The sequence below is a fragment of the Glycine max genome, chromosome 4 (genome assembly GCF_000004515.6).
Source record: "Glycine max cultivar Williams 82 chromosome 4, Glycine_max_v4.0, whole genome shotgun sequence".
NCBI lineage: Eukaryota > Viridiplantae > Streptophyta > Magnoliopsida > Fabales > Fabaceae > Glycine > Glycine max.
In genome coordinates this window covers 8,937,312-8,962,464 of record NC_016091.4, presented here as the reverse complement: position 1 = coordinate 8,962,464, position 25,153 = coordinate 8,937,312, and the positions used below count along the sequence as shown (strand labels likewise).

Sequence of the window (25,153 nt, the reverse complement as noted above, 5' to 3'; positions counted from 1 at the left end):
TTATTTATAAAGAAGTTTACTCAAACATAACCTCAATTGGGTTTGCTTGTGTAAAGTCTTCCATGTATTGTAAGTAATAAGTGAGAATTGAGAACAGGTGACGTTTTTTATTCAACTTTTAAATGTTTTAATGAGTAAATTTATTCTAGCTTTATTGAATTTTTCTATAGTTTCAAAGCTTTTAAAATGACTTTTATATTTTATTTTTTTCACTAAATACCTATTGGCTTGTGAGTGTAAGACTACCAAATGCCTTAATGTAATAATTTGCAAAGTTAGAGACTTTTAAAATTTTCACAACTAGTACAGCCCTGTTTGAAGTTTTAGTTGAATCACAATGAGTTACTTCCATTTGATAGGAAGGAAAAAAATATGGGAAAATGAGATGGATAGAAATAAGAAAGGTAGAAGAAAATAGGTGAACGAAAGAATAGAAATAAAAGTGTTTGATTTAAAAAAAATATTGAAAAAATGAACAAAAATAAGTGAGAAATAGAACAAAAATAACTTATAAATACCATAGCTTTATATTATTTTTTTCACTTATTTCTTCTCAACCAAACACATAATTTTTTTTAAAAAATTTCTTATTCATTTCCTTCCTCTCCATTCTATTCAAGGATAGAACTATAAAATAATTATTCTTTAAATTAGAAAATCTCAATTCATTACAATTATAAAGACTCAAAATAATTAATCTATTTTCATTTTTGGTTGTATCAAGAAGTTTTAAGTAATTAGTCAGCAAAAAAAAAAGTTTTGAGTAATTTCCATTTAAAATTCGGCATATTTGTGGAAACAAAATCTGTAAAAATCTCTCCATGTGCATATTACTTACCAAAGGCTTACACCCACAATGAATCTGCACGTACGATTAGGCTAGATCTAACTGGTAATATGCTATAAAGAAAAAATTTGGGAGGTTAACTTCAAATTCACAAGAAGTTGAAAGATTCTTTTTTAATTTACTCCTAATTTTTTTTCCATATTTTTTCATATCACTTAGGGTGGTTATTTACTCAGATTTTAAAATAATAGGTGTTTCTCTTCACCATAAGCCTTTATGTATTAAAAAAAAACATACATAAAAAGATCCTACAGATCAGTACTCTGTATATTAAAAGAAGAATGAAAGACAAACATGGGAGATTTCCTAGATAACTACTACTACTACTACAAGAGACCTGGATTAATTAGTACTCAGATAAATCTGAATAAATCAAACCATAAAACAGAGTGACAATAGTAATAATAATCGTAATTATTATTATTATAAGGAAATTAAGAAAAAGTGAGAGCACTACCTCTGTCCTGGCTGAGTGGGGGAAACTTATACCATACAAAACATTGTAAGAGATCCACGAAACAATAAACATAGCAACAATTGGTGAGACACCACTCGCTGAAGACGAGTTTGATTTAGTGGTGTTGGGTGTGACATCAGAAGGTGAAGCCTTCCCAGTTGAAGTTGAAGAAGAATCAGTGGCTTTTCCTGATTTGACAGTGACGACAAGTTTCATGCCGCCAGAACAATGTCCAGGAACAGAACATATGAAGTAATGAGTGCCTGCGGTTTTAAGAGTAATTGTGGTCTCACCACTACTGTCTGTGCTAATCGAATTCCCTGCTGTGCACGACTTGTACTCGCTCTCTTTAACCTCATCCACTGTGTGCCCTCCTCCTCCTCCATACTTGAACACTGTCATAAATAAATTAATGCTACATCATCACCCACTTCCTAATTTTAATTTTGATATCATAAGTCTAGCAATGATTTCTGTTGGAAGGGATGTATATAGTAAGAAAATATATATTTTTTTCATTAAAATATACGTTTTTTTAAAGTCACGTAACTCTTGTAATTAATCATGTAACTTTGAGTTTTGGTCGTGTGTATATGATTGTATGATATTTTGATATGAACAGAGAAGCAACAGAGCACAATGCAAGAATTATAAAAGGAAAAAGAAGTATTAAACCAAGATACTTGGAGGATTATGTGGCAAAATAATCCTAGTAAGCATCAAGAGCCAGGTCAGCACCATCTAGAAGCATTCTCCCAAAGATCCTGGACCATTAGAAAGGATTCTCTCTGAAGCAATATCAGTATTCTCCTTAGCTTTCCTTCAAGGCATAAAAAGCCAAAATCCGTTAGAATTGTATCTTCTATTCCATTCTAGAATTTAAATGAAAAGCTTATAAATAGAGGATTATGTAATTCTGATGGATAGTGAATAATACAAGCAATTTTCCCTTCCTTCTTACTCTTCTGGAGGCTCTAGAACCTCGAATTCTAGGCTAAGTGGAGGGTCACAACAACTTGGTGCTTTCATTGAGCACTCCAAGCATGGCAGACTCCACACGTTCAAAAACTACCCTGGATCGTCTGGAAGAGGCTCTTGCCAAGCTCACTTTAAGTCACCTGCATATCACTGGCAAACTCGATGACCTCCTCAATCGCGTTGCGGTCCTGGAAAATACCCCTCACCACACTCCTTCATCCTCTTCAGCGAACCCTGCAATCCAAACCCACCCAATTCAGCCCCACAGACTTAAGTTGGAGGTCCCTCAGTTTGATGGTACGGATCCATCAGGATAGGTATTCAAGATTTCCCAGTTCTTTGAATACCATTCAGTCCCTGACTTATAACGCCTCATGATCGCGTCCTTTTATATGGACGGACCCGCGCTTGCCTGGTTCCAGTGGATGGCCAGAAATCACCAGCTACCCACATGGACAGGGTTCCTGCAAGCAATTGAAGCTAGGTTTGCTCACTCCCCATACGAGGATCCCACAGGCCAGTTATTCAAATTAACTCAAAAGGGCTCAGTGCGAGATTACCTTACGCAGTTTGAAGCCTTGGCGAATCGAATCACCGGCTTATCCCCTTCCTCGCTTCTGAGTTGCTTTATTTCCGGTCTCAACCCTGCTATTCGCCGTGAAGTCCAAGCTCTGCAGCCACTGATGATGGTTCACGCCGCCGGCTTGGCCCTTCTGTAGGAGGAAAAGTTTCAGGACTCTTCCCGCAGCACCCGCATCCACCCATCCTTTCCTTCTTCACCGTCAACCCCGCTTTCCATTTCGGCTCCCTCACCTCCCTCGCCTTTACCCTTACTCCCTTCCCCCGCGAAGCCACCTCCTCTACCAGTCAAACGATTAAGCCTCGAAGAACTCGCGAGTCGTCGTGAGCGCGGCCTATGTTTTTATTGTGACGATAAGTTCACCCGCGACCACCGCTGCTCCTCACGCTTCTTCCTTTTGATTGCAGATGATGACCCATGGGACACTCACTCGAACCCTAATATAGAGAGTCTGCCCCATTCACCTGACCCGCCCCTTGACCCAGTCCCGGCCTAACCCGAATTTACTCAACCCGATATAATTTTTAATTCCCCAATAACCCAACTACAACCCGAACCTCCCCAAGCCCAAATTAGCCTCCATGCCTTATCGGGCCAGACCGTGCCGGAGACACTTCGTTTGACTGGCCAGATTGCTCACCACATGGTGGTTATCTTAATTGACGGTGGCAACACACATAATTTTGTGCAGAGCTGCCTCGTTAAGTCCCTCAGCCTCACTTCCCAACCCACACCCACCTTACGGGTCCTCGTCGGCAATGGTAGTGAAGTGGAGTGCTCTCAGATTTGCGTGGCAGTCCAAGTCAATACCCAGGGTCGCACCTTCACAGTTGACTTGCACGTATTGCCATTATCATGTGCTGACATCGTCTTAAGGGTCCAATGGTTAAGGTCTCTGGGCCCAGTGCTCACTGATTATAATCATCTAACGATGAAGTTCATTCACGAAGGCCAATTTGTCGAGCTCAAGGGAAATTCCGACATGCATTCTTGGTCGTGAGTCCTCCCCAATTACGACGTTTACTTCAAACCCAGAGTGCGAGTGAGCTCTTCCACATTCGCATCTCCTTCTCGCAACCGTTATCACCTACACATCACCCGACCATCATCTCCATTATTGACCAATTTCAAGCTCTGTTCCAACCACCCACTACTCTTCCTCCCTCCCGCACCACAAACCACTCAATTCACCTACTACCAAACACTTCCCCAGTCAATATCCACCTCTACAGGTATCCCCATTTCCAGAAATAAGAAATCGAGACTCAGGTGTCCACCATGCTCCGACAAGGGATCATACGTCCGAGCACCAGTCCCTTCTCCTCACCCGTGCTCTTGGTGAAGAAGAGGGATGGTTCCTAGCGCTTTTGCGTTGACTATCGCGCCCTCAATTCCCTCACAATCAAAGATCGATTCCCCCTTCCCACCATAGACGAGCTGTTAGACGAATTGGGAGGTGCATGTTGGTTCTCAAAGCTGGGCCTCCTTCAGGGCTATCATCAAATCTTAATGGCACCGGAGGACATTAGCAAGACCGCATTCCGAACTCATCACGGCCACTACGAGTTCGTGGTCATGCCATTTGGCCTGTGTAACGCCTCGTCATCGTTTCAGGCCACCATGAACAGTACCTTTGGCCCCTATTTACGAAAATTCGTTATCGTCTTCTTTGACGATATTCTAATTTACAGTCAAAGCTTTTCCGATCACCTGGACCACCTCAGAATAGCATTACAAACTCTTGCCGACAACAGTTTCATTCTTAAACTATCCAAATGTTCATTCGCGACCCAGCAGGTGGAGTACTTGGGTCATTTGGTTTCTACGAAGGGAGTAAAACCGGTACCGAAAAAGGTCATAGCTGTGCAACAATGGCCGACTCCCAATTCCACTCGTGCCTTACGGGGATTCTTAGGCTTATCCGGATTCTATCAGCGTTTCATTAAGGGATACGCCACCCTTGCGGCTCCCCTAACAGCTCTCTTGGCCAAAGATAAATTCAATTGGACCCCTGAGGCTGATCGCGCCTTTCATCTCCTCAAAGATGCTCTGTGTCAAGCTCCCGTTCTGAGATTACTTGACTTTAATTCAGAGTTTGTCATTGAGACTGATGCCTCGGGAATTGGTATGGGGGCCATCTTATCCCAACATCATCATCCTCTCGCCTTCTTTAGTAAGCCATTTTGCTCTAAGCTACTTCGAGCTTCAACATATGTCAGGGAGCTCGCCGCCATCACGACGGCCGTGAAGAAATGGCGGCAATATTTATTGGGGCACTGGTTCGTGATTCTCACAGACCATAGGAGCTTGAAGGAGCTCATGGCGCAAGCGGTGCAAACCCCTGAACAGAAAGTCTACCTCGCACGATTAATGGGGTTTGATTACACCATTCAGTATCGGGCCGGCAAGGCTAATGGGGCGGCTGATGCCCTCTCGCGACTACCAGAACCACCATCTGATCAGCTTTATGTGCTAACGATACCCAATTGTCTATTTTTGCAGGAATTAAAAGCTGAGCTCACATCTAATCAGGAATTCATTGATCGCCGACAACAAATCCTCGATGAACCCAATCAATTCCAGGAATAGGTTGTTCGGGACGTATGGCTCCTTCATCAGGGACGCATTTGGCTTCCACCACGACTTAAGCTACTCCCCACCATCATTGCTAAGTTCCACTCTACCCCTACCGACAGGCATATGGGAGTGATGAAGACGTTAGCTCGAGTTCGGGAGAATTTCGTCTGGCCCTCTATGAAACAAGACATTCATCAGTTCATCATGAGCTGTGCTACCTGTCAGCAAATCAAGATAGATCACCGCCGTTCACCAGACCTCCTTTCCCCTCTCCCCATTCCGGCGCAACCATGGGAGGACCTCTCGCTTGACTTTATTGTCGGCCTCCTATCCTACCACGTCACTCAGTTATCTTGGTGGTTGTTGACCATTTTTCGAAGGGTCTCCACCTCGGTTCACTTCCACAGCACCACACCGTCGCCGGTGTAGCCCGTTTGTTCATGGAAATCTCCGGCAAGCTTCACGGAATGCCTAAGAGCCTGGTTTCAGACCGGGATCCGCTGTTTATCAGCCATTTTTGGAAAGAATTGTTCAAACTCAGCGGCACCAAGCTCCGGATGAGCTCTGCCTATCACCCACAATCGGATGGGCAAACTGAGGTCATGAATAGAATTGTTGAACAATATCTTCGCGCATTCGTACACCACCAACCTTCTACCTGGGGTCGCTTTTTGACTTGGGCCGAATGGTCATACAATACTTCGGTTCATTCGGCCACCGGCATGTCCCCCTATGAAATTACATTTGGGAAGAAACCACCCTGTTTTCTGCAATACATTGAAGGAACATCCAAGATCGAGGCAGTTGACGAGTGGCTCATTCAACGTGACAGGATGATTGGCAGCTTGGTAAAGAAATTAACCAAGGCTCAGCAAAGGATGAAGGAAGTTGCAGACCGCCGACGCCGGGAAGTGCAATATGCAGAGGGAGATCAGGTATTGGTTCGTCTACGTCCCCACAAGCAGACATCAGCTTCGGGAACTACTCATTCCAAACTCGCCAAGAGATTCTATGGCCCTTTTCAGATCACCAAAAGGATTGGTAGCGTTGCCTATCAATTGCAACTTCCCCCAGATTCCCGCATCCACCCATTATTCCATTGCTCCCTCCTAAAACTATACCTTCCTTCAAATGACTCAGTGCCCCTTTCTCTACCTCCTAAGTCTATTGATAATCAACCCTGCATTTTCCCACTTGCAATTCTAGACACAAAATGGGATGAGACTGCATCAAGGAAACAATTGATGGTTCTTGTTCAGTGGGCAGGACTATTCCCAGAAGATACATCGTGGGAGCTGTGGGATACACTCAAACAAGATTACAACCTTGAGGACAAGGTTGTCTTGGAAGCCTGCAGGGATGATATGAATAGAGAAGCAACAGAGCACAATGCAGGAATTATAAAAGGAAAAAGAAGAAGTATTAAACCAAGATACTTGGAGGATTATGTGGCAAAATAATCCTAGTAAGCATCAAGAGCCAGGTCAGCACCATCTAGAAGCATTCTCCCAAAGATCCTGGACCGTTAGAAAGGATTCTCTCTGAAGCAATATCAGTATTCTCCTTAGCTTTCCTTCAAGGCATAAAAAGCCAAAATCCGTTAGAATTGTATCTTCTATTCCATTCTAGAATTTAAATGAAAAGCTTATAAATAGAGGATTATGTAATTATGATGGATAGTGAATAATACAAGCAATTTTCCCTTCCTTCTTACTCTTCTGGAGGCTCTAGAACCTCGAATTCTAGGCTAAGTGCAGGGTCACAACAGATATCAATTTATCTTTTTTGTTTTCAGATAAGAAAGTCATTCTTACATATAAGTCTGGTTTTGTTGAAGATATAAAATAAGAGGTTGATACTTTATTGTACATGAGAGGGAGTGAGAAAGGTCATGTATATAAATCATGTGTCTATTTCTCTCCGTATTGAACATAGTCATGTTATATTGAAATGATAGATACAAAATTTGAACATAGTCTTGTAATATAAAATTTAATGCGAGAGCATCTATCACTTACTAGAAGAAGTTTCTTATTTCCTAGTTCTTACCAAGACTATCACCTATTACAAAGGTCTTGTCACCAGTCCATGTGCTATAATCAGCACCAATTGCCCAACCTGAAGTATCTCCCACGGTGTAGTCGGTTGCGAGGGTTGGCAGGCCCATGTTGATTGCTAGCAATGAGCCCAAAACCAAAGCACTAGAGAATGCCATGATTTGGTGAGAGTGAGAGATAATAGGGAAACAAGGAAACAGACTATAGAGGAGGCTTCGAGGATGAAGTTGGAGGATGTGTTTGCCTTATAAGTATTATTATTACTGAAAGAAAAGGGGATATGAGTTGTTAAGAGTTAGGCCCTAGTTTGCATGAAGATGACTTGAGTTGCACTTGATACCAAACGCCCAGAAAAGATGGTGTTATTATGTGTTGTTTTTATTATTTGATTTAATCACCATAACTAGGATCTTTGATTTCTTGGTAAAATACCGAGGTATTCTCATAGGTTTATATTCTTTGGGTCCATTATGGGATTAACTCTTGATCCGAAATTTAATCACACTTAAACTCTTTGTCCTTTCCAAAAGTGTATTATGTGAGAATCAAACTTAAATTTTTTCTCATAAACTTAACGTATATTGTCAAGTGAACTATGAGGGAGTGGCCCACGTTCAAGCTTTATTTTTTCCCACGTTTCATGTTCTGTTTTAGTTATTTCCCATTGCAAATTTTGGGAATTTTATTTTCTGAATCTTGTCTATTTTCCTTTCACATCCAATCCCTATCTTTGCAACCACCTTCAGTAACAAATCACCTACTCATACTCTATCTTACGTTCTGATAACAAATTGGTTGAACTCTGTGATGGACAGACTCTATAAATAGGATGTGGGGCTCTCAGTTTTATATCACCAAACTCACTTCTCTATTCAGAAAAAATACACCATCTATTCAGAGCTAGTAAGGGTCTGAAAGAATAAAATAGTCTTCAGGTTCGTGTATGCGCCGCTTCGCGTTCAATTTACAGTGGCTAGAGGTACGCTCATAATATTTAATTTCCGTTGTTTGATCTGAATATGCTATTTAAATTTATTTGCATGTTTAGATCAGTACCTATTTAATTTACATTTGGTATCAGAGCCTTTTTGTACCTCTGCCTTGCTTGTTGGGTCGTTCCTATTATGCGTTTACGAAGTTTATTTTCTAAGTATATGAGTGTTATGTTTTAAGCCTCCTTAATTCGAAATAATATCAAAATTAGGAATGATATGAGTTTTCTAATTTTTCTGTGATTTAAAATGTGTTTTTGGGTGTCTAAAATGCATATAATGGTGTGGGTTTTCGAAATCGGGTTCGCGGGTGTTGAACAGATCCTTATGACCCGGCTGGAGGTTGAAGATGAACATTCACGTTCTTTTGGTTGCTGATATGAAATTGTTAATAAATTTTATTTTCGGAGAGTACTAAACAAAGCAAGACTTGATCCAGTGGTTGATGTGATTTATATTATATCATTGTCTTGGGTTCGAATCTCACTAGAGACTTTTAATTGCATGTTTTCCTTTTCAATTAATTAAAAGGAACGCATAAATGGAAACGCCTTGGGCTGGTCTCGAACCTTGCCCTACAACATGAAATGGCTTTCAAATTGTTAAAAGGAACTCATTTATGTGCAAGCTATTTAAAATTGTGTGTCTCTAAGTTATGCTGAACATGCAATATTATGTTAAATACTGGTATGCATTGGATGTGATCCTTTAAAGTTTATTACATGTTGAATGGATATATGTACAATATTATTTTGAATTGGTATACATGTAATTTTTACGATTTAATATTGAGCACGTTTGCATTATTAAGTATGTTATACAAAGATTATTTTTGAATGTTAAGTGATTAATATAATTTTATTAAATTAGAGAGTAGCCACAACATCTTTAATTGAGTAAAATTATATGTTAAATTTATAATCACATTAGAAATATTAATTGTGATTAATCATATGTAATGTGATGAAATCTAGCCACATGAATTTTGTTGTATTTGTATGATTAATTAGGATAAAATATTATATTATATTTCTTAATTTACCCACAGGAATTAAAGAAAAGAACATGATTTAATAGTTTTATCGTAAAGTTGCATGATGAATCTAATTGAGTAGGACTTTAGCCCACAGACACGTTTTGTGTCAGTAGATTCATATATTGAGACATGATTTGCATTAGCAAAACATGACATTTGTTTAGTCTCAAATTTTCTTAATGAGCATGTGTGTTTGTTTGCAGTTTCACAATCTATGAATATTTCGTGTGACCTTCCCATATTGAAAGGTGATAATTATAAGGTTTGGAAGGAAAGAATTCTCCTTCATTTGGGCTTGATGGATATTGACTATGCTATAAGGAAGGATGAGCCATTGGCTATTACTGAAACTAGCGAACCTGATGCTATTGACCTTTATGAAAAGTGAGAGAGATCTAATCGTCTATCCGTTATGTTCATAAAAACCAACATATCCGCTAGTATCCAGGGTTCAGTTGACCAACATGATAAGGTCAAAGATCTGTTGAAAGCCATTGATGAACAATTTATGACCTCTGAGAAGTTGCTTGCTAGCACACTCATTATGCAATTCTCTTCCATTAAGCTTACTGGAACGAGAGGTGTGCGTGAACATGCGCTTAAGGGACATAATGGCTCAGTTGAAAACCCTGGAAGTTACCATGTCTGAATCCTTCTTGGTACATTTCATTTTGTGCACCCTACCTCAACAGTATACACCCTTTAAAATTTCTTACAACACACATAAGGATAAATGATCTATTAATGAACTGATGACCATGTGTCTTCAAGAAGAGGATAGATTGATAATGGAAGAGGGTGAGAAGGTAAATTTGACTACTTCTACTTTTGGAAAGGATAGGAATAAGCCTGTATGTAGATGCAATTGCTTTTGATGTTTTGATGATGATCATGATGATAAGATGCAATTGATGTAAATGGGTTTTTCAAGATTAAATTCAAGACAATACTTCAAGATTACAAGTCACAGCATCAAGATGATCACTAGTATATTAGGAAGGGAATTCCTAATTGAATTAGCAAAAGGTTTGGCCAAGTAATTTAAATTAAAAAGTGTTTTACAAAGGTTTTACTCTCTGGTAATCGATTACCAGTGGCCAAATATATTTTATAACAGCTACTAAAATTTGAATTCGAAATTTTAGACTGTGTAATCGATTACACAATTCTGGTAATCGATTACCAGCAGTTAGTAAACGTTTTAATTCAAATTTTGAAAGCTGTAATCGATTACACAATTACTGTAATCGATTACCAGACAGGATTTTCAGAAATATAATTTTAAGAGTCACAACTTTTCAAAGGCTTTATTCATGACCACCAATGGTCTATATATGTGTGACTTAAACACGAATTTGCTCAGAGTTTTTCAGAACAACAAGTGTTTATCCTCTCAAAGAGCAAAATCTTTTTTATCCTCTTAAGAATTCCTTGGCCAATTCAATTGCAATTCATTAAGGAATTATTTGAGTGCTCAATCTGTAAAATCCATCTCTTTCTAGAGAGATTCATTCTTCTTCCTCTTCTCATTTTCTAAGGGATTAAGAGACTGTGGGTCTCTTGTTGTAAAGGAATTCTAAACACAAAGGAAGGATTGTCCTTGTGTGTTTAGAACTTGTAAAAGGAATTTACAAGATAGTGGAACTCTCAAGCGGGTTGCTTGGGGACTGGACGTAGGCACAAGGGTGTGGCCGAACCAGTATAAATCTGAGTTTGCACTTTCTCTTCCTTTAATCTCCTTTGTTTATTACTGCTTTATATTCATACTCAAATTGTTTTATTTGAATTAATATTTAAGAAGTTCATCGTTAAGGGAATTTATAACTTAAAAAGAAAGTGAAATAGATTTTTAATTGGGGAAGTAGTTTGGAATATCTTAATTCAACCCCCCCTTCTTAAGATATCTGAGGCCACTTGTCTAACACTGTAGGCACCAATAAAGGAAGGATTCCGACTCAACCAACAATTAAAAAGGAGTCAAAGTGTTTCTTCTGTAAAAAGAAAGGACACATAAAGAAGGACTGCCCCAAATTTAAAAGTTGGTTTGAGAAGAAAGGTACATCATTTACTTTCGTTTGTTATGAACCTAATATGATTAATGTGAATCATAATACATGGTGGATTGACTCTGGTTCTACAATCCATGTTTCTAATACCTTGTAGGGTATGGAAAGCCTAAGGAAGTCAGTGGGAAGTGATAACTGCTAAATAATTGTGAATTTATAGGAGTTAAATAGTCAAATTTTGGCTTAAAATAAATTATTTAGCAGTTATTTGAAATTAAAAGTGAGAAATTAATTTAATTGAATTTCTGGTTGTAGATACGAAAAATAAGGTTGCATTTAGCAAAAGTGGCACAAAAAGGAAGAAAAAAGAAGAAATTCTAAAGCAGGCCCAATCCAATAGGGGCGCTAAGCGCGCATCAGGCGCTAAGCGAGCAACTAACTGCAGGCGCTGAGCGTGGCGTTAAGCACGAAGGTGGAAACCGTTACGCGCGCTAAGCCCAGCTAGGCGCCCAGCGCCCGATCCAACAGAAGCACAGGCCCAGCGTGCATGGCGCGCTCAGCACGCGATCTGTACGCGCTAAGCGCGAGGTGTGGCGCTGAGCGCGACTACGAAGGCCCATAAGCCCAGTTCAACAACTATAAATAGAGAGGCAGTCCCAAGGAAATTTCATCCCGTCTCAGAGCACTACTCTCAGTTCCTCAAGCCTGAGTTTCTTTTCTCTCTCTATATTCTTTGTTTTATTAGCCTATTCTTTCTTTCATCCCCAGTTGTAAGCCCTCAATGGCCATGAGTGGCTAAACCCCTAGCTAGGGCCTAGCAGGCCTAAAAAGCCAACGATGTACAATGAGCTTCAAGAGTTATCAATGCAAAGGAATTTATTCCAGGTTTTTCTGTTCTATTTCTTTTCTTTTATTCTTGCATTCATTCTTAGATCTCTTTTTGGGTTTTATTCGCTCAGGAGAGGGTAATTCTCAATAATATTTAAGATTCAATGCATGCATCCGTTTTAGGAGTTATACGCTTGGGAAAGGGTAACACCTAATAGAACATCTAAAGAAAAGAATCATTGGGTTAGCATTGCTAGGCATAGAATGATAACTCACTGCCCATGCATTTAAGCAACATCTAGAACTTAATCTTAATGCATTTTAATTATTGAATCTTCACAAAGGCATTTGGGAGATAGGTAGTTAAAATAGGCTTGCCAACGTGAGGCATCAGGGGCAAGTAGTCAACAGATGTGGGTAGAACTGATACCATTTCATTGATAATGAATATCCTATTTACATGCATCGTAGGCCAATTGGGTTTGTCTGGTCTTGGCATTTCTATTAATTGTTTCCCCTTTTTCTTATTTGTTTTAGTAATAGCACTCTATTCCTACTTTCATTCCTATTTTTACTATTTTACTCCCACTTACAAATTGAGAGGTATTGAATAAGTGCAATAAAATCTCTGTGGACACGATACTCGGACTTCCGAGCTTTACTACTTGTCACGATTTGGTGCACTTGCCAAAGTCCTAACAAGTTTTTGGCGCCGTTGCTGGGGATTTTGTTTTCGCACTTAATACTATATCAGTTTGTAAGCCCGACTCTTCTTTTCTTGGCTTACTTTATCAGTATTTTCTCTTTACTTCTATTCTTTCTTTCTTTCCTCTATAATTGCACGGGTAGTGCCTTCTTGTTTTTATGCGACTTAGGACTGCATCTGGAGACGTGGTCCCTATCAACTTGGAAATCGAAGCCACTTGTCGGCGTAACAATGCTGCAAGAAGAAGAAGGGAACAAGACACCGAAGGAAGCAGTCACACATCACCTCCTCTCTCTCCACATCACGCTGAAATGGACGGGGAACTGGCACGAAGAGTCACCTTAGAAGACTTCTCCAGCATCGCCACTCCTCAGTTCTTCACAAGTATTGCAAGACCGGAGGTGCAAGCAGCAAATATCTCCTACCCGCATTCCCTTATCCAGCTGATTCAAGGGAATCTCTTCCATGGTCTTCCAAGCGAAGATCCATATGCTCACCTTGCCTCGTACATTGAAATATGCAACACCGTAAAGATCGCTAGAGTCCCAGAAGATGCGGTACGCCTTAACCTCTTCTCTTTTTCTCTAGCAGGAGAGGCAAAACGATGGTTGCACTCTTTCAAAGGCAACAACTTAAGAACCTGGGAAGAAGTAGTGGAAAAGTTTCTAAAGAAGTACTTCCCAGAGTCGAAGACCGCCGAAGGGAAAATGGAGATTTCCTCCTTCCACCAATTCCCGGATGAGTCCCTCAGCGAAGCACTAGACCTTTTTCACGGGCTGTTACGAAAGACACCGACACACGGATATAGCGAGCCGGTACAACTGAATATATTCATCGATGGCTTGCGACCCCACTCGAAACAGCTACTAGACGCGTCCGCAGGGGGAAAAATCAAATTGAAGACTTCGGAGGAAGCAATGGAGCTCATCGAGAACATGGCGGCCAGTGATCAAGCAATCCTTCGTGATCGAAGCTATGTGCCTACAAAAAAAAGCCTTTTGGAACTTGGCACGCAAGACGCGACATTGGCACAGAACAAGCTGTTGACGAGGCAGATTGAAGCCCTTACCGAAACCCTCAGCAAACTACCTCAACAGTTACAAGCGGTAAATTCTTCCCACTCTTCTGTTTTGCAGGTAGAAGGATGCCCCACATGCGGAGGAACCCATGCGCCTGGACATTGTGTAAGCCAATAGGATACTTCTCGAGAAGTAAACTATATGGGCGTACCAAATCGCGGATATCAGGGTTACAACCAGGGGAACTCATCTGGATTCCACCAAGGGGGAGCAGGATTCAATCATGGGCCACTAGGATTCAATCAAGGAAGGAACTTCACGCAAGGTTCAGGGTGGAGGAATCAGGGAAACCAGTACAAGGAGCAGAGGAATCAACAACCATACCAACCGCCATACCAGCATCCTAGCCAGGGCCCCAATCAGCAAGACAAGCCCACCAACATAGAAGAGCTCTTGCTGCAATTCATCCAGGAGACACAGTCCCATCAGAAGAGCACGGATGCAGCCATTCGGAATCTGGAAGTTCAAATGGGCCAATTGGCACAAGACAAAGCTGAAAGGCCCACTAAAACTTTCGGGGCTAACACAGAGAAGAATCCAAAGGAAGAATGCAAGGCCGTGCTAACTCGAGGGCAGAGGAAAGCACAAGAGGAAGGTAAGGTTGAGGAAGAAGACCAGACAGAGGAAGATAAGACAGAGACACAGGAGGACAGGACAAAAGTAGAAGAGAAGGTAGCATCACCACCTAGAACCAAGAGCCAGAAAGCACGGGAAGCCAGGAAAGAAGAACCACCAGCCCTACCACAAGATCTCCCATATCCTGTGGTGCCCACCAAGAAGAACAAGGAACGCTACTTCAAGCGTTTCTTGGAAATATTCAAAGGGCTGGAGATCACTATGCCATTCGGGGAAGCCTTACAGCAGATGCCCCTCTACTCCAAATTTATGAAGGACATCCTCACCAAGAAGGGGAAGTACATAGACAATGAGAACATTGTGGTAGGGGGTAACTGCAGCGCTATAATACAGAGAAAGCTACCCAAGAAGTTTAAGGACCCCGGAAGTGTTACCATCCCATGCACCATAGGGAAGGAGACGGTGAACAAGGCCCTCATTGACTTAGGAGCAAGCATCAATCTGATGCCCTTGTCAATGTGTAAAAGAATTAGGAATCTGAAGATCGATCCTACCAAGATGACGCTTCAGCTAGTAGACCGTTCGATTACACAACCTTACGGGGTGGTAGAAGATGTCCTGGTTAAGGTCCGCCACTTTACTTTCCCGGTGGACTTTGTGATCATGGATATCGAAGAAGACGCAGACATTCCCCTCATTTTAGGCAGACCATTCATGCTGACTGCCAACTGTGTGGTGGATATGGGGAATGGGAACTTGGAGCTGAGTATTGACAATCAGAAGATCACCTTCGACCTCTTCAAAGCAATGAAGTATCCACAGGAAGGTTGGAAGTGTTTCAGAGTAGAAGAGATTGATAAGGAAGATGTCAGTATTCTCGAGACACCACAGTCTTCACTGGAGAAAGCAATGGTAAATGCTTTGGACTGTCTGACCAGTGAAGAGGAGGAAGATCTAAAGGCTTGCTTGGAAGACTTGGATCGACAAGACAGTATTCCGGAGGGAGAAGCCAAGTTTGAGAAGCTAGAAGAGAAAGTTCCGTCCGAGAAGAAGAAGGTAGAGTTGAAGATATTGCCAGATCACCTAAAGTATGTGTTCTTGGAGGAAGACAAGCCTGTAGTAATCAGCAATGCACTCACAATAGAAGAAGAAAACAGGTTAGTAGGTATCCTCAAGAGACACAGGGAAGCTATTGGATGACATATATCGGATCTCAAGGGAATCAGCCCTGCTTATTGCATGCACAGGATAATGATGGAAGAGGATTACAAGCCAATCCGGCAACCCCAGAGACGGCTAAATCCGACAATGAAGGAAGAGGTTAGAAAGGAGGTACTCAAGCTCTTGGAGGAGGGACTCATATACCCCATCTCTGACAGTGCTTGGGTAAGCCCAGTACAGGTAGTTCCCAAGAAAGGTGGAATGACAGTGGTGCGGAATGAGAAGAATGACTTGATACCAACAAGGACTGTCACGGGCTGGCGAATGTGCATCAACTATCGCAAGCTGAATGAGGCCACCCGAAAGGACCACTTCCCTCTACCGTTCATGGATCAGATGCTGGAGAGACTTGCAGGGCAGGCGTATTATTGTTTCTTGGATGGATACTCAGGATATAATCAGATTGCGGTGGACCCTAGAGACCAGGAGAAGACGACCTTCACATGCCCTTTTGGCGTCTTTGCTTACAGAAGGATGCCATTCGGGTTATGTAATGCACCAGCCACATTTCAGAGGTGCATGCTGGCCATTTTTTCAGACATGGTGGAGAAAAGCATCGAAGTGTTCATGGATGACTTCTCGGTTTTCGGATCCTCATTCGACAGTTGCTTGAGGAACCTAGAGATGGTACTTCAGAGGTGCGTAGAGACTAATCTAGTCCTGAATTGGGAGAAGTGTCATTTCATGGTCCGAGAAGGCATAGTTCTGGGCCACAAGATCTCAGCTAGAGGGATTGAAGTTGACCAGGCAAAGATAGAGGTTATAGAGAAGCTGCCACCACCACTGAATGTTAAAGGTGTCCGAAGTTTCTTGGGGCATGCAGGGTTCTACAGGAGATTCATCAAGGATTTTTCAAAGATTGCTAGACCCCTAAGCAACCTGCTGAATAAAGATGTGGCCTTCAAGTTTGATGAAGAATGTTCAGCAGCATTTCAGACACTGAAAGACAAGCTTACTACTGCACCTGTGATGATTGCACCCGACTGGAGTAAAGACTTTGAGCTGATGTGCGATGCCAGTGATTATGCCATAGGAGCAGTCCTTGGACAGAGACACGATAAGGTATTTCATGCTATTTATTATGCTAGCAGGGTCCTGAATGAAGCACAGTTGAATTATGCCACCACGGAGAAGGAAATGCTAGCTGTTGTCTTTGCCTTGGAGAAGTTCAGATCATACTTGATAGGATCGAAGGTCACCATTTTCACAGATCATGCTGCCATCAAGCACCTGCTCGCCAAGACCGATTCGAAGCCAAGGTTGATTAGATGGGTCCTCTTATTGCAAGAATTTGACATCATCATCAAGGATAAGAGAGGATCCGAGAATGTGGTAGCCGATCACTTATCTCGGTTAAAGAATGAAGAAGTCACTAAGGAAGAGCCAGAGGTAAGAGATGAATTTCCTGATGAGTTTCTTTTGCAAGTTACCACCAGACCTTGGTTTGCAGACATGGCAAACTAGAAAGCCACAGGAGTCATTCCAGAGGAGTACACTTGGAATCAGAGGAAGAAGTTCCTACACGACGCACGCTTCTATGTTTGGGATGACCCCCACTTGTTCAAAGCAGGGACAGATAATGTATTGAGAAGATGTGTCACAAAGGAAGAAGCACGAAGTATTCTTTGGCACTGTCACAGTTCATCATACGGAGGACATCATAGCAGGGACAGAACAACAGCAAAAGTGTTACAATCAGGTTTTTTCTGGCCCTCTCTTTTTAAAGATGCTTACGAGTTTGTGCGTTGTTGTGATAGATGCCAGAGAACAGGGGGGATATCACGGAGAAATGAGATGTCGTTGCAGAACATCATGGAGGTGGAAATCTTTGACTGTTGGGGCATAGACTTCATGGGACCCCTGCCTTCGTCATACGGGAATATTTACATCTTGGTAGCAGTTGACTATGTCTCCAAGTGGGTGGAGGCCATAGCTACGCCGAAGGACGATGCCAGGGTTGTAATCAAGTTTCTAAAGAAGAACATTTTCTCCCGCTTTGGAGTCCCACGAGCCTTGATCAGTGATGGAGGAACGCATTTCTGCAACAACCAGTTGAAGAAAGTCCTGGAGCACTATAATGTCCGACATAAGGTGGCCACACCTTATCATCCTCAGACGAACGGCCAAGCAGAAATCTCTAACAGGGAGCTCAAGCGAATCCTAGAGAAGACAGTAGCATCATCCAGAAAGGATTGGGCCTTGAAGCTCGATGATACTCTCCGGGCCTATAGGACAGCGTTCAAGACCCCCATCGGCTTATCACCGTTCCAGCTAGTGTACGGGAAGTCATGCCATTTACCAGTGGAGTTGGAGCACAAAGCATATTGGGCTCTCCGATTGCTTAACTTTGACAAAAATGCATGCGGAGAAAAGAGGAAATTGCAACTTCAGGAGTTAGAAGAGATGAGACTGAATGCCTATGAATCGTCCAGAATTTACAAGGAAAGAACAAAGGTATATCATGATAAGAAGCTGCAGAGGAAAGAGTTCCAGCCAGGACAACAGGTATTGCTCTTTAACTCGAGACTAAGGCTGTTTCCAGGTAAGCTGAAATCCAAGTGGTCTGGGCCGTTTATCATAAAAGAAGTTAGACCTCATGGAGCAGTGGAATTGGTGGACCCTAGAGAAGGGAGCTTCGAGAAGAAATGGATCGTCAATGGCCAGCGCTTAAAGCCGTATAATGGAGGACAATTAGAGCGATTGACGACCATTATCTATTTAAATGATCCTTGAAAGAGCCTATTGTCTAGCTAAGGACAATAAACTAAGCGCTGGTTGGGAGGCAACCCAACATTTAGTGTAAAAATGTAGAGTTTTTATTTCTGTAAAAAAAAAAAAAAAAAAAGCCCAACAGGTGCAAACAGCAAACAGGGGGTACGAAAAGCAAAGCCCACAGGTACAGATAGCAAAAGGAGGGGTGCCAATAGCAGAAATCAAGTGGGCTGCACGAAGACCCGCGCTTAGCGTGAGACCTCGCGCTAAGCGCTCAGGTAAGTTTTTCAAATTTGAATTTTAAAAGTCTGAGGGGCAACCAAGGGATGCTTTACTTGGTGCGCTTAGCGGCCACATGCGCGCTAAGCGCGCACGTCATAAATTCTGGGGAGTTTTCGAAACTCCCCAACGCCTCAGTTGCCTCCCAGGAGCCTTTTTAAGTGCAGCGCCTCATTTTCTTTTCTTTTCTCGCCGATATCTGTCCCTGTGCTATTTCACGCGGATTCCATAGGTAAGACATGGTCTGGTACATAGGTTAACCTAATCTGCAGGTATCATCACGCTAAGCCTTGCGCATAGGCTTAGCGGGAGCAAACCATGTGAAGAACAACACGAGGAGCGCGCTAAGCCGCTGCAAGTCACAGGAGCTACCAGGAAGCGCCAGCAGCAGCGCGCAGGGTGGCACCAAGCGCGAGGCTGGGCTTAGAGGCCACCAGTCCTCGTGCTTGCTTTCTGCACCCCCATCTTTCTCACTTCACCCCCTTCTTCTTGCTTTCTGCACCCCCATTCTTTCTCACTTCACCCCCCTTCTTCTTTGCTTTCTGCACCCCCCTTCCTTCTAACTTCACCCCCTCCTTCTACTTTCTGCACCCCCTTCTTTACTACTTTCACCCCTAAGTTGTTTACTTTTTGCACCCCCACTAATTACTAACTGCAATCTGTTTTGCTGTTTGTGTGGTTTTTGTTTTTTTCAGATGGCTTCTCGCAAGCGCCGTGCCGTGCCCACACCCGGGGAAGCGTCCAACTGGGACACTTCCCGCTTCACATCTGAGATTGCTTGGCACAGGTACCAAGACAACATTCAGCTCCGGAACATCCTTCTGGAGAGGAATGTTGAACTGGGACCCGGGATGTTTGACGAGTTCCTCCAGGAACTTAGGAGGCACAGATGGGACCAGGTGCTGACTCACCTTCCGGAGAAGCGGATCGACGTGGCTCTGGTGAAAGAGTTCTATTCGAACCTTTATGATCCAGAGGACCACAGTCCCAGGTTCTGCAGGGTGCGAGGACAGGTCGTTCGTTTTGATGCTGACACCATTAACGACTTCCTCGACACCCCAGTTATCTTGGAGGTCGGGGAGGAGTATCCAGCATACACCAGATACCTCAGCACTCACCCCGATCCTGACACCATCGCGGCCACACTGTGCACTCCAGGGGGGCGCTTTGTCCTTAATGCTGATGGTCTCCCCTGGAAGCTCCTGAGGAAGGACATGACGACACTTGCTCAGACATGGAGTGTCCTTTCTTACTACGATCTTGCGCCCACTTCTCACACTTCTGATGTTAATCTTGACAGGGCTCGCTTGATCTACGGTTTGGTGAGCCGCATGGACATGGATGTGGGCAGCTTTATATCACAGCAGATCAGCCAGATTGCCCAGTCCAGTACCTCGAGGCTCGGGTTCCCAGCGTTGATTACAGCGCTGTGTGACATTCAGGGGGTGGTTTCTGATACCCTGATCTTTGAGTCACTCAGCCCTGCGATCAACCTAGCCTATGTGAAGAAGAACTGCTGGAACCCCGCCGATCCATCGATCACGTTCCCTGGGCCTCGCCGCACACGTACCAGAGCTTCAGCATCAGCTTCCGAGGCCCCTCTTCCTACCCAGTCTCCGTCTCAGCCATCCCAGCGACCGCGACATCTACCTGCTTCCACCTCAGCATCCATGGACACGCATGGGCAGATGCTGAGGTCCCTTCACGTTGGACAGCAGCTCATCATGGAGAATATGCACAGGCTGTCCCTACACCTGCAGATGGACCCCCCGCTCACCACTCCAGAGGCTTATCGTCAGCGAGTCGCCTGGCCAGGAGACCAGCCCTCCACTGACAGGGGGGAAGAGCCTTCTGGAGCTGCTGAGGATCCTGCAGTCGATGAGGACCTCATTGCTGACTTAGCCACCGCTGACTGGGGCCCATGGGCAGACTTGGGCGGAGGCAGTTGATTTTTTATGCTTTCCTTTTATGTTCTGATGTCTCTTTTATGTTTTGTTTTGTGTTTTGTTCTTTCTTATGTTTCGTTATATGGTCTGTTTAGGTATTAAAAAGAAGTAGTAGTAATAATATGAGAGATTTAGCATTTGTTTTCTGAGTAATAATTGCATGATAACTTGAGCAGTCATAATTTTTGAGCTTGTTCTGAAAGGTTGAAACACTTGAGATGCCACTAGTCCTTGGAAACATTGGTTCTGGAAGCACGAGTCAGGTCAGGAAATGGAACATGAATAGCACAAGGTGGGAAGGATAGTCTGATGGAACAAGGTTATAACCGGTATGCCGTATACTTGCTTTAATTCCGGTGAGAGTGTGAACTTAATTGTGAGAGAAAACGCCTGTTTTTAAGTTCCTGGTTTTGCATCACTCTTGGATTGTTAGAATAGTTACTTAAGGTGGATATGATCAAGGCCATGTTTGTTATATCTAGCTACTTAGCCAAAAAGCCAACCCGACATCATCTTTTTCCCCTTGCACCCATGATTGAGCCTATACATCATATTATTTCCGAATTAACCCTTGAGCCAATAAAATGATAAGTCCTACCCCTTAGGATGATAAGAGAGCAAAAATGGGTTATAAAGGTCTTAATTTGGGGGATTTTGGAAAATAGGTAGCTAAGACAATGGTATAGCACGTAGTACGACACCTTTCATAAACTAGAAAAAAAAATAAAGGGCAGAAACAAAAAGCAAGAGAGGTGTCAAAAGAAAAGTGTTGTGGAAAATAAAGGGTTAAGAAGAATGCATCAGAAGTATTAGAAATTTTTGCTCTCTTAATCCTAATTTGAATTTTCAAGAAAAACCATGATTTTTTTTGTGAGCCAAGCCCCAATACAAGCCAATAAAGTCCTTAGTGATCCACCTGAAGGTAACTAAAGATAACTATACTTGAGAGGAAATGCAAAACTTTGGAATCTTACTTGCAGGTTGTTAGAAAATTGCAGACACTAAACCATACACTTGTGAGCAGAGGAAAACACCAGCCTTGTGAGGAAAGTAAGGCAAGCCAGATTTGATCAAGATTCCAAAGGACTGACTAACCACTTGTGTGTTTTATGCTTTCATTCTGAGATGTTGACAGATGCAGAAAGGACCACTGGAAGAAGGAGGAACTAAGGCCATTAACAGTGTTGAAATACTCAGAACTTGTTTGGAAATTATTTCTATTCTTGGTTTGCTTGGGGACAAGCAAAGTTTAATTTGGGGGATTTTGATAACTGCTAAATAATTGTGAATTTATAGGAGTTAAATAGTCAAATTTTGGCTTAAAATAAATTATTTAGCAGTTATTTGAAATTAAAAGTGAGAAAATTAATTTAATTGAATTTCTGGTTGCAGATACGAAAAATAAGGTTGCATTTAGCAAAAGTGGTACAGAACGGAAGAAAAAAGAAGAAATTCTGAAGCAGGCCCAATCCAATAGGGGCGCTAAGCGCGCATCAGGCGCTAAGCGAGCAACTAACTGCAGGCGTTGAGCGTGGCGTTAAGCACGAAGGTGGAAACCGTTACGCGCGCTAAGCCCAGCTAGGCGCCCAGCGCCCGATCCAACAGAAGCACAGGCCCAGCGTGCATGGCGCGCTCAGCGCGCGATCTGAACGCGCTAAGCGTGAGGTGTGGCGCTGAGCGCGACTACGAAGGCCCATAAGCCCACTTCAACAACTATAAATAGAGAGGCAGTCCCAAGGAAATTTCATCCCGTCTCAGAGCACTACTCTCAATTCCTCAAGCCTGAGTTTCTTTTCTCTCTCTATATTCTTTGTTTTATTAGCCTATTCTTTCTTTCATCCCCAGTTGTAAGCCCTCAATGGCCATGAGTGGCTAAACCCCTAGCTAGGGCCTAGCAGGCCTAAAAAGCCAACGATGTACAATGAGCTTCAAGAGTTATCAATGCAAAGGAATTTATTCCAGGTTTTTCTGTTCTATTTCTTTTCTTTTATTCTTGCATTCATTCTTAGATCTCTTTTTGGGTTTTATTCGCTCGGGAGAGGGTAATTCTCAATAATATTTAAGATTCAATGCATGCATCCGTTTTAGGAGTTATACGCTTGGGAAAGGGTAACACCTAATAGAACATCTAAAGAAAAGAATCATTGGGTTAGCATTGCTAGGCATAGAATGATAACTCACTGCCCATGCATTTAAGCAACATCTAGAACTTAATCTTAATGCATTTTAATTATTGAATCTTCACAAAGGCATTTGGGAGATAGGTAGTTAAAATAGGCTTGCCAACGTGAGGCATCAGGGGCAAGTAGTCAACAGATGTGGGTAGAACTGATACCATTTCATTGATAATGAATATCCTATTTACATGCATCGTAGGCCAATTGGGTTTGTCTGGTCTTGGCATTTCTATTAATTGTTTCCCCTTTTTCTTATTTGTTTTAGTAATAGCACTCTATTCCTACTTTCATTCCTATTTTTACTATTTTACTCCCACTTACAAATTGAGAGGTATTGAATAAGTGCAATAAAATCCCTGTGGACACGATACTCGGACTTCCGAGCTTTACTACTTGTCACGATTTGGTGCACTTGCCAAAGTCCTAACAGGAAGTGATCAGTGCATCTACTCGGGGAGTAGGATGAACTCGCATGTAAAGGCCATTGGAACGTGCTTCTTAGTTTTAAGTAGTGGCTTTAAATTACATTTGGAGAAAGTTTTTTATGTTCCTAGTTTTTGTAAAAACTTAATTTATGTTTCTAAACTTGCACCTTTGGGATTCTATTTTAATTTTACAGAATTTGATTTTAATTTATTGAATAAATATGAAATTATTGATTGTGGTCAATTGGTTGATGGTCTTTATTCGATTGAATTGAAAAGCGACGCTACTTATAATTCTATTCACGTTTCTGTTGGGTTAAAACGATGTATTGTGAATGAAGAATCCTTTATGTTGTGGCACTGGAGATTAGGACATATCTCTATTGAGAGAATCAAGCGATTAGTAAATGAAGGAGTACTTAGTACTTTGGATTTCGCTAATTTTGAGGCTTGTGTAGATTGCATTAAGGGTAAGCAAACTAACAAGTCTAAAAAGGGTGCAAAGAGGAGTTCTAATTTATTAGAAATCATACATACAGACATATGTTGTCCAGACATGGATGCAAATAGTCCGAAATACTTCATAACCTTTATGGATGATTATTCACGATATATATATATATATATATATATATATATATATACATTTACTTCATTCTAAGAATGAATCTTTAGATGCCTTTAAAGTTTTTAAAGTTTTTAAGGCTGAAGTTGAGAAACAATGTGGAAAACAAATTAAGATCGTGAGATCAGATAGAGGTGGAGAGTACTATGGTAGATACACAGAGGATGGACAAGCACCAGGTTCATTTGCGAAATTTCTTCAAGAACATGGGATTGTTGCCCAATACACTATGTCTGGTTCTCCGGATCAGAATGGTGTGACAGAATGAAGAAATCGAACCTTATTAGACATGACGAGAAGCATGAGAAGTAATGTAAAGCTTCCGCAATTTTTTTGGATTGAAGCTCTTAAGACGGATGCGTATATATTAAACTGAGTTCCAACCAAGGCTGTCTCAAAGACACCTTTTGAGTTATTCAAGGGTTGGAAACCAAGTTTGCAACATATACGCGTTTGGGGATGACCGTCTGAAGTAAGAATTTATAATCCACAAGAGAAGAAACTAGAAACTAGGACCATTACTGGGTATTTCATTGGATATGTTGAAAGGTCTAAAGGGTATAGGTTCTATTGTCCTTCCCACAACACTAGGATTGTGGAATTAAGGAATGCAAAGTTTCTTGAAAATGACTTGATCAGTGGGATTGATCAATTTCAGAACATTTCTTCTGAAAGGGATCACTATGAAACTGAACCTTCTGGGACAAGTAATAGGTTAGTAGTCATTCCCACCCCTCAAATTAAAATGGGTGTTAGACAACCAGTGATAGAAGTTCCACAAGCTGTTGAAAGTGATCATGTAGATCAAGTTGTTTGTGAGGAACAACATGATGATATTGAACAAACTGGTGAAGAACCGGTTGAACAAGTTCCTCAGCAGGATGATCAAGTAACATTAAGAAGATCTACTAGAGTAAAAAAGACAACAATTCCTAGTGATTATGTAGTGTACCTACAAGAATCAGACTACAATATTGGAGCCGAAAATGATCCTAAGACATTTTCACAAGCCTTGAGTTCTAAGGAATCAAATTTATGGTATAATGCTA

The 25,153-nt window shown here is 41.9% G+C and overlaps 1 protein-coding gene across 1 annotated transcript; it reads right to left on the bottom strand.

The window, feature by feature from the left end:
• Window positions 1-1,193: 1,193 nt before the first annotated feature.
• On the bottom strand, window positions 1,194-7,654 carry LOC100818589 (blue copper protein). Its single transcript, XM_006578248.4, has 2 exons — window positions 7,489-7,654; window positions 1,194-1,699 (listed from the first exon to the last, which is right to left on the bottom strand). The coding sequence occupies exons 1-2, from the start codon at window positions 7,652-7,654 to the stop codon at window positions 1,194-1,196; spliced, it is 672 nt and encodes a 223-aa protein (XP_006578311.1).
• Window positions 7,655-25,153: the final 17,499 nt, after the last annotated feature.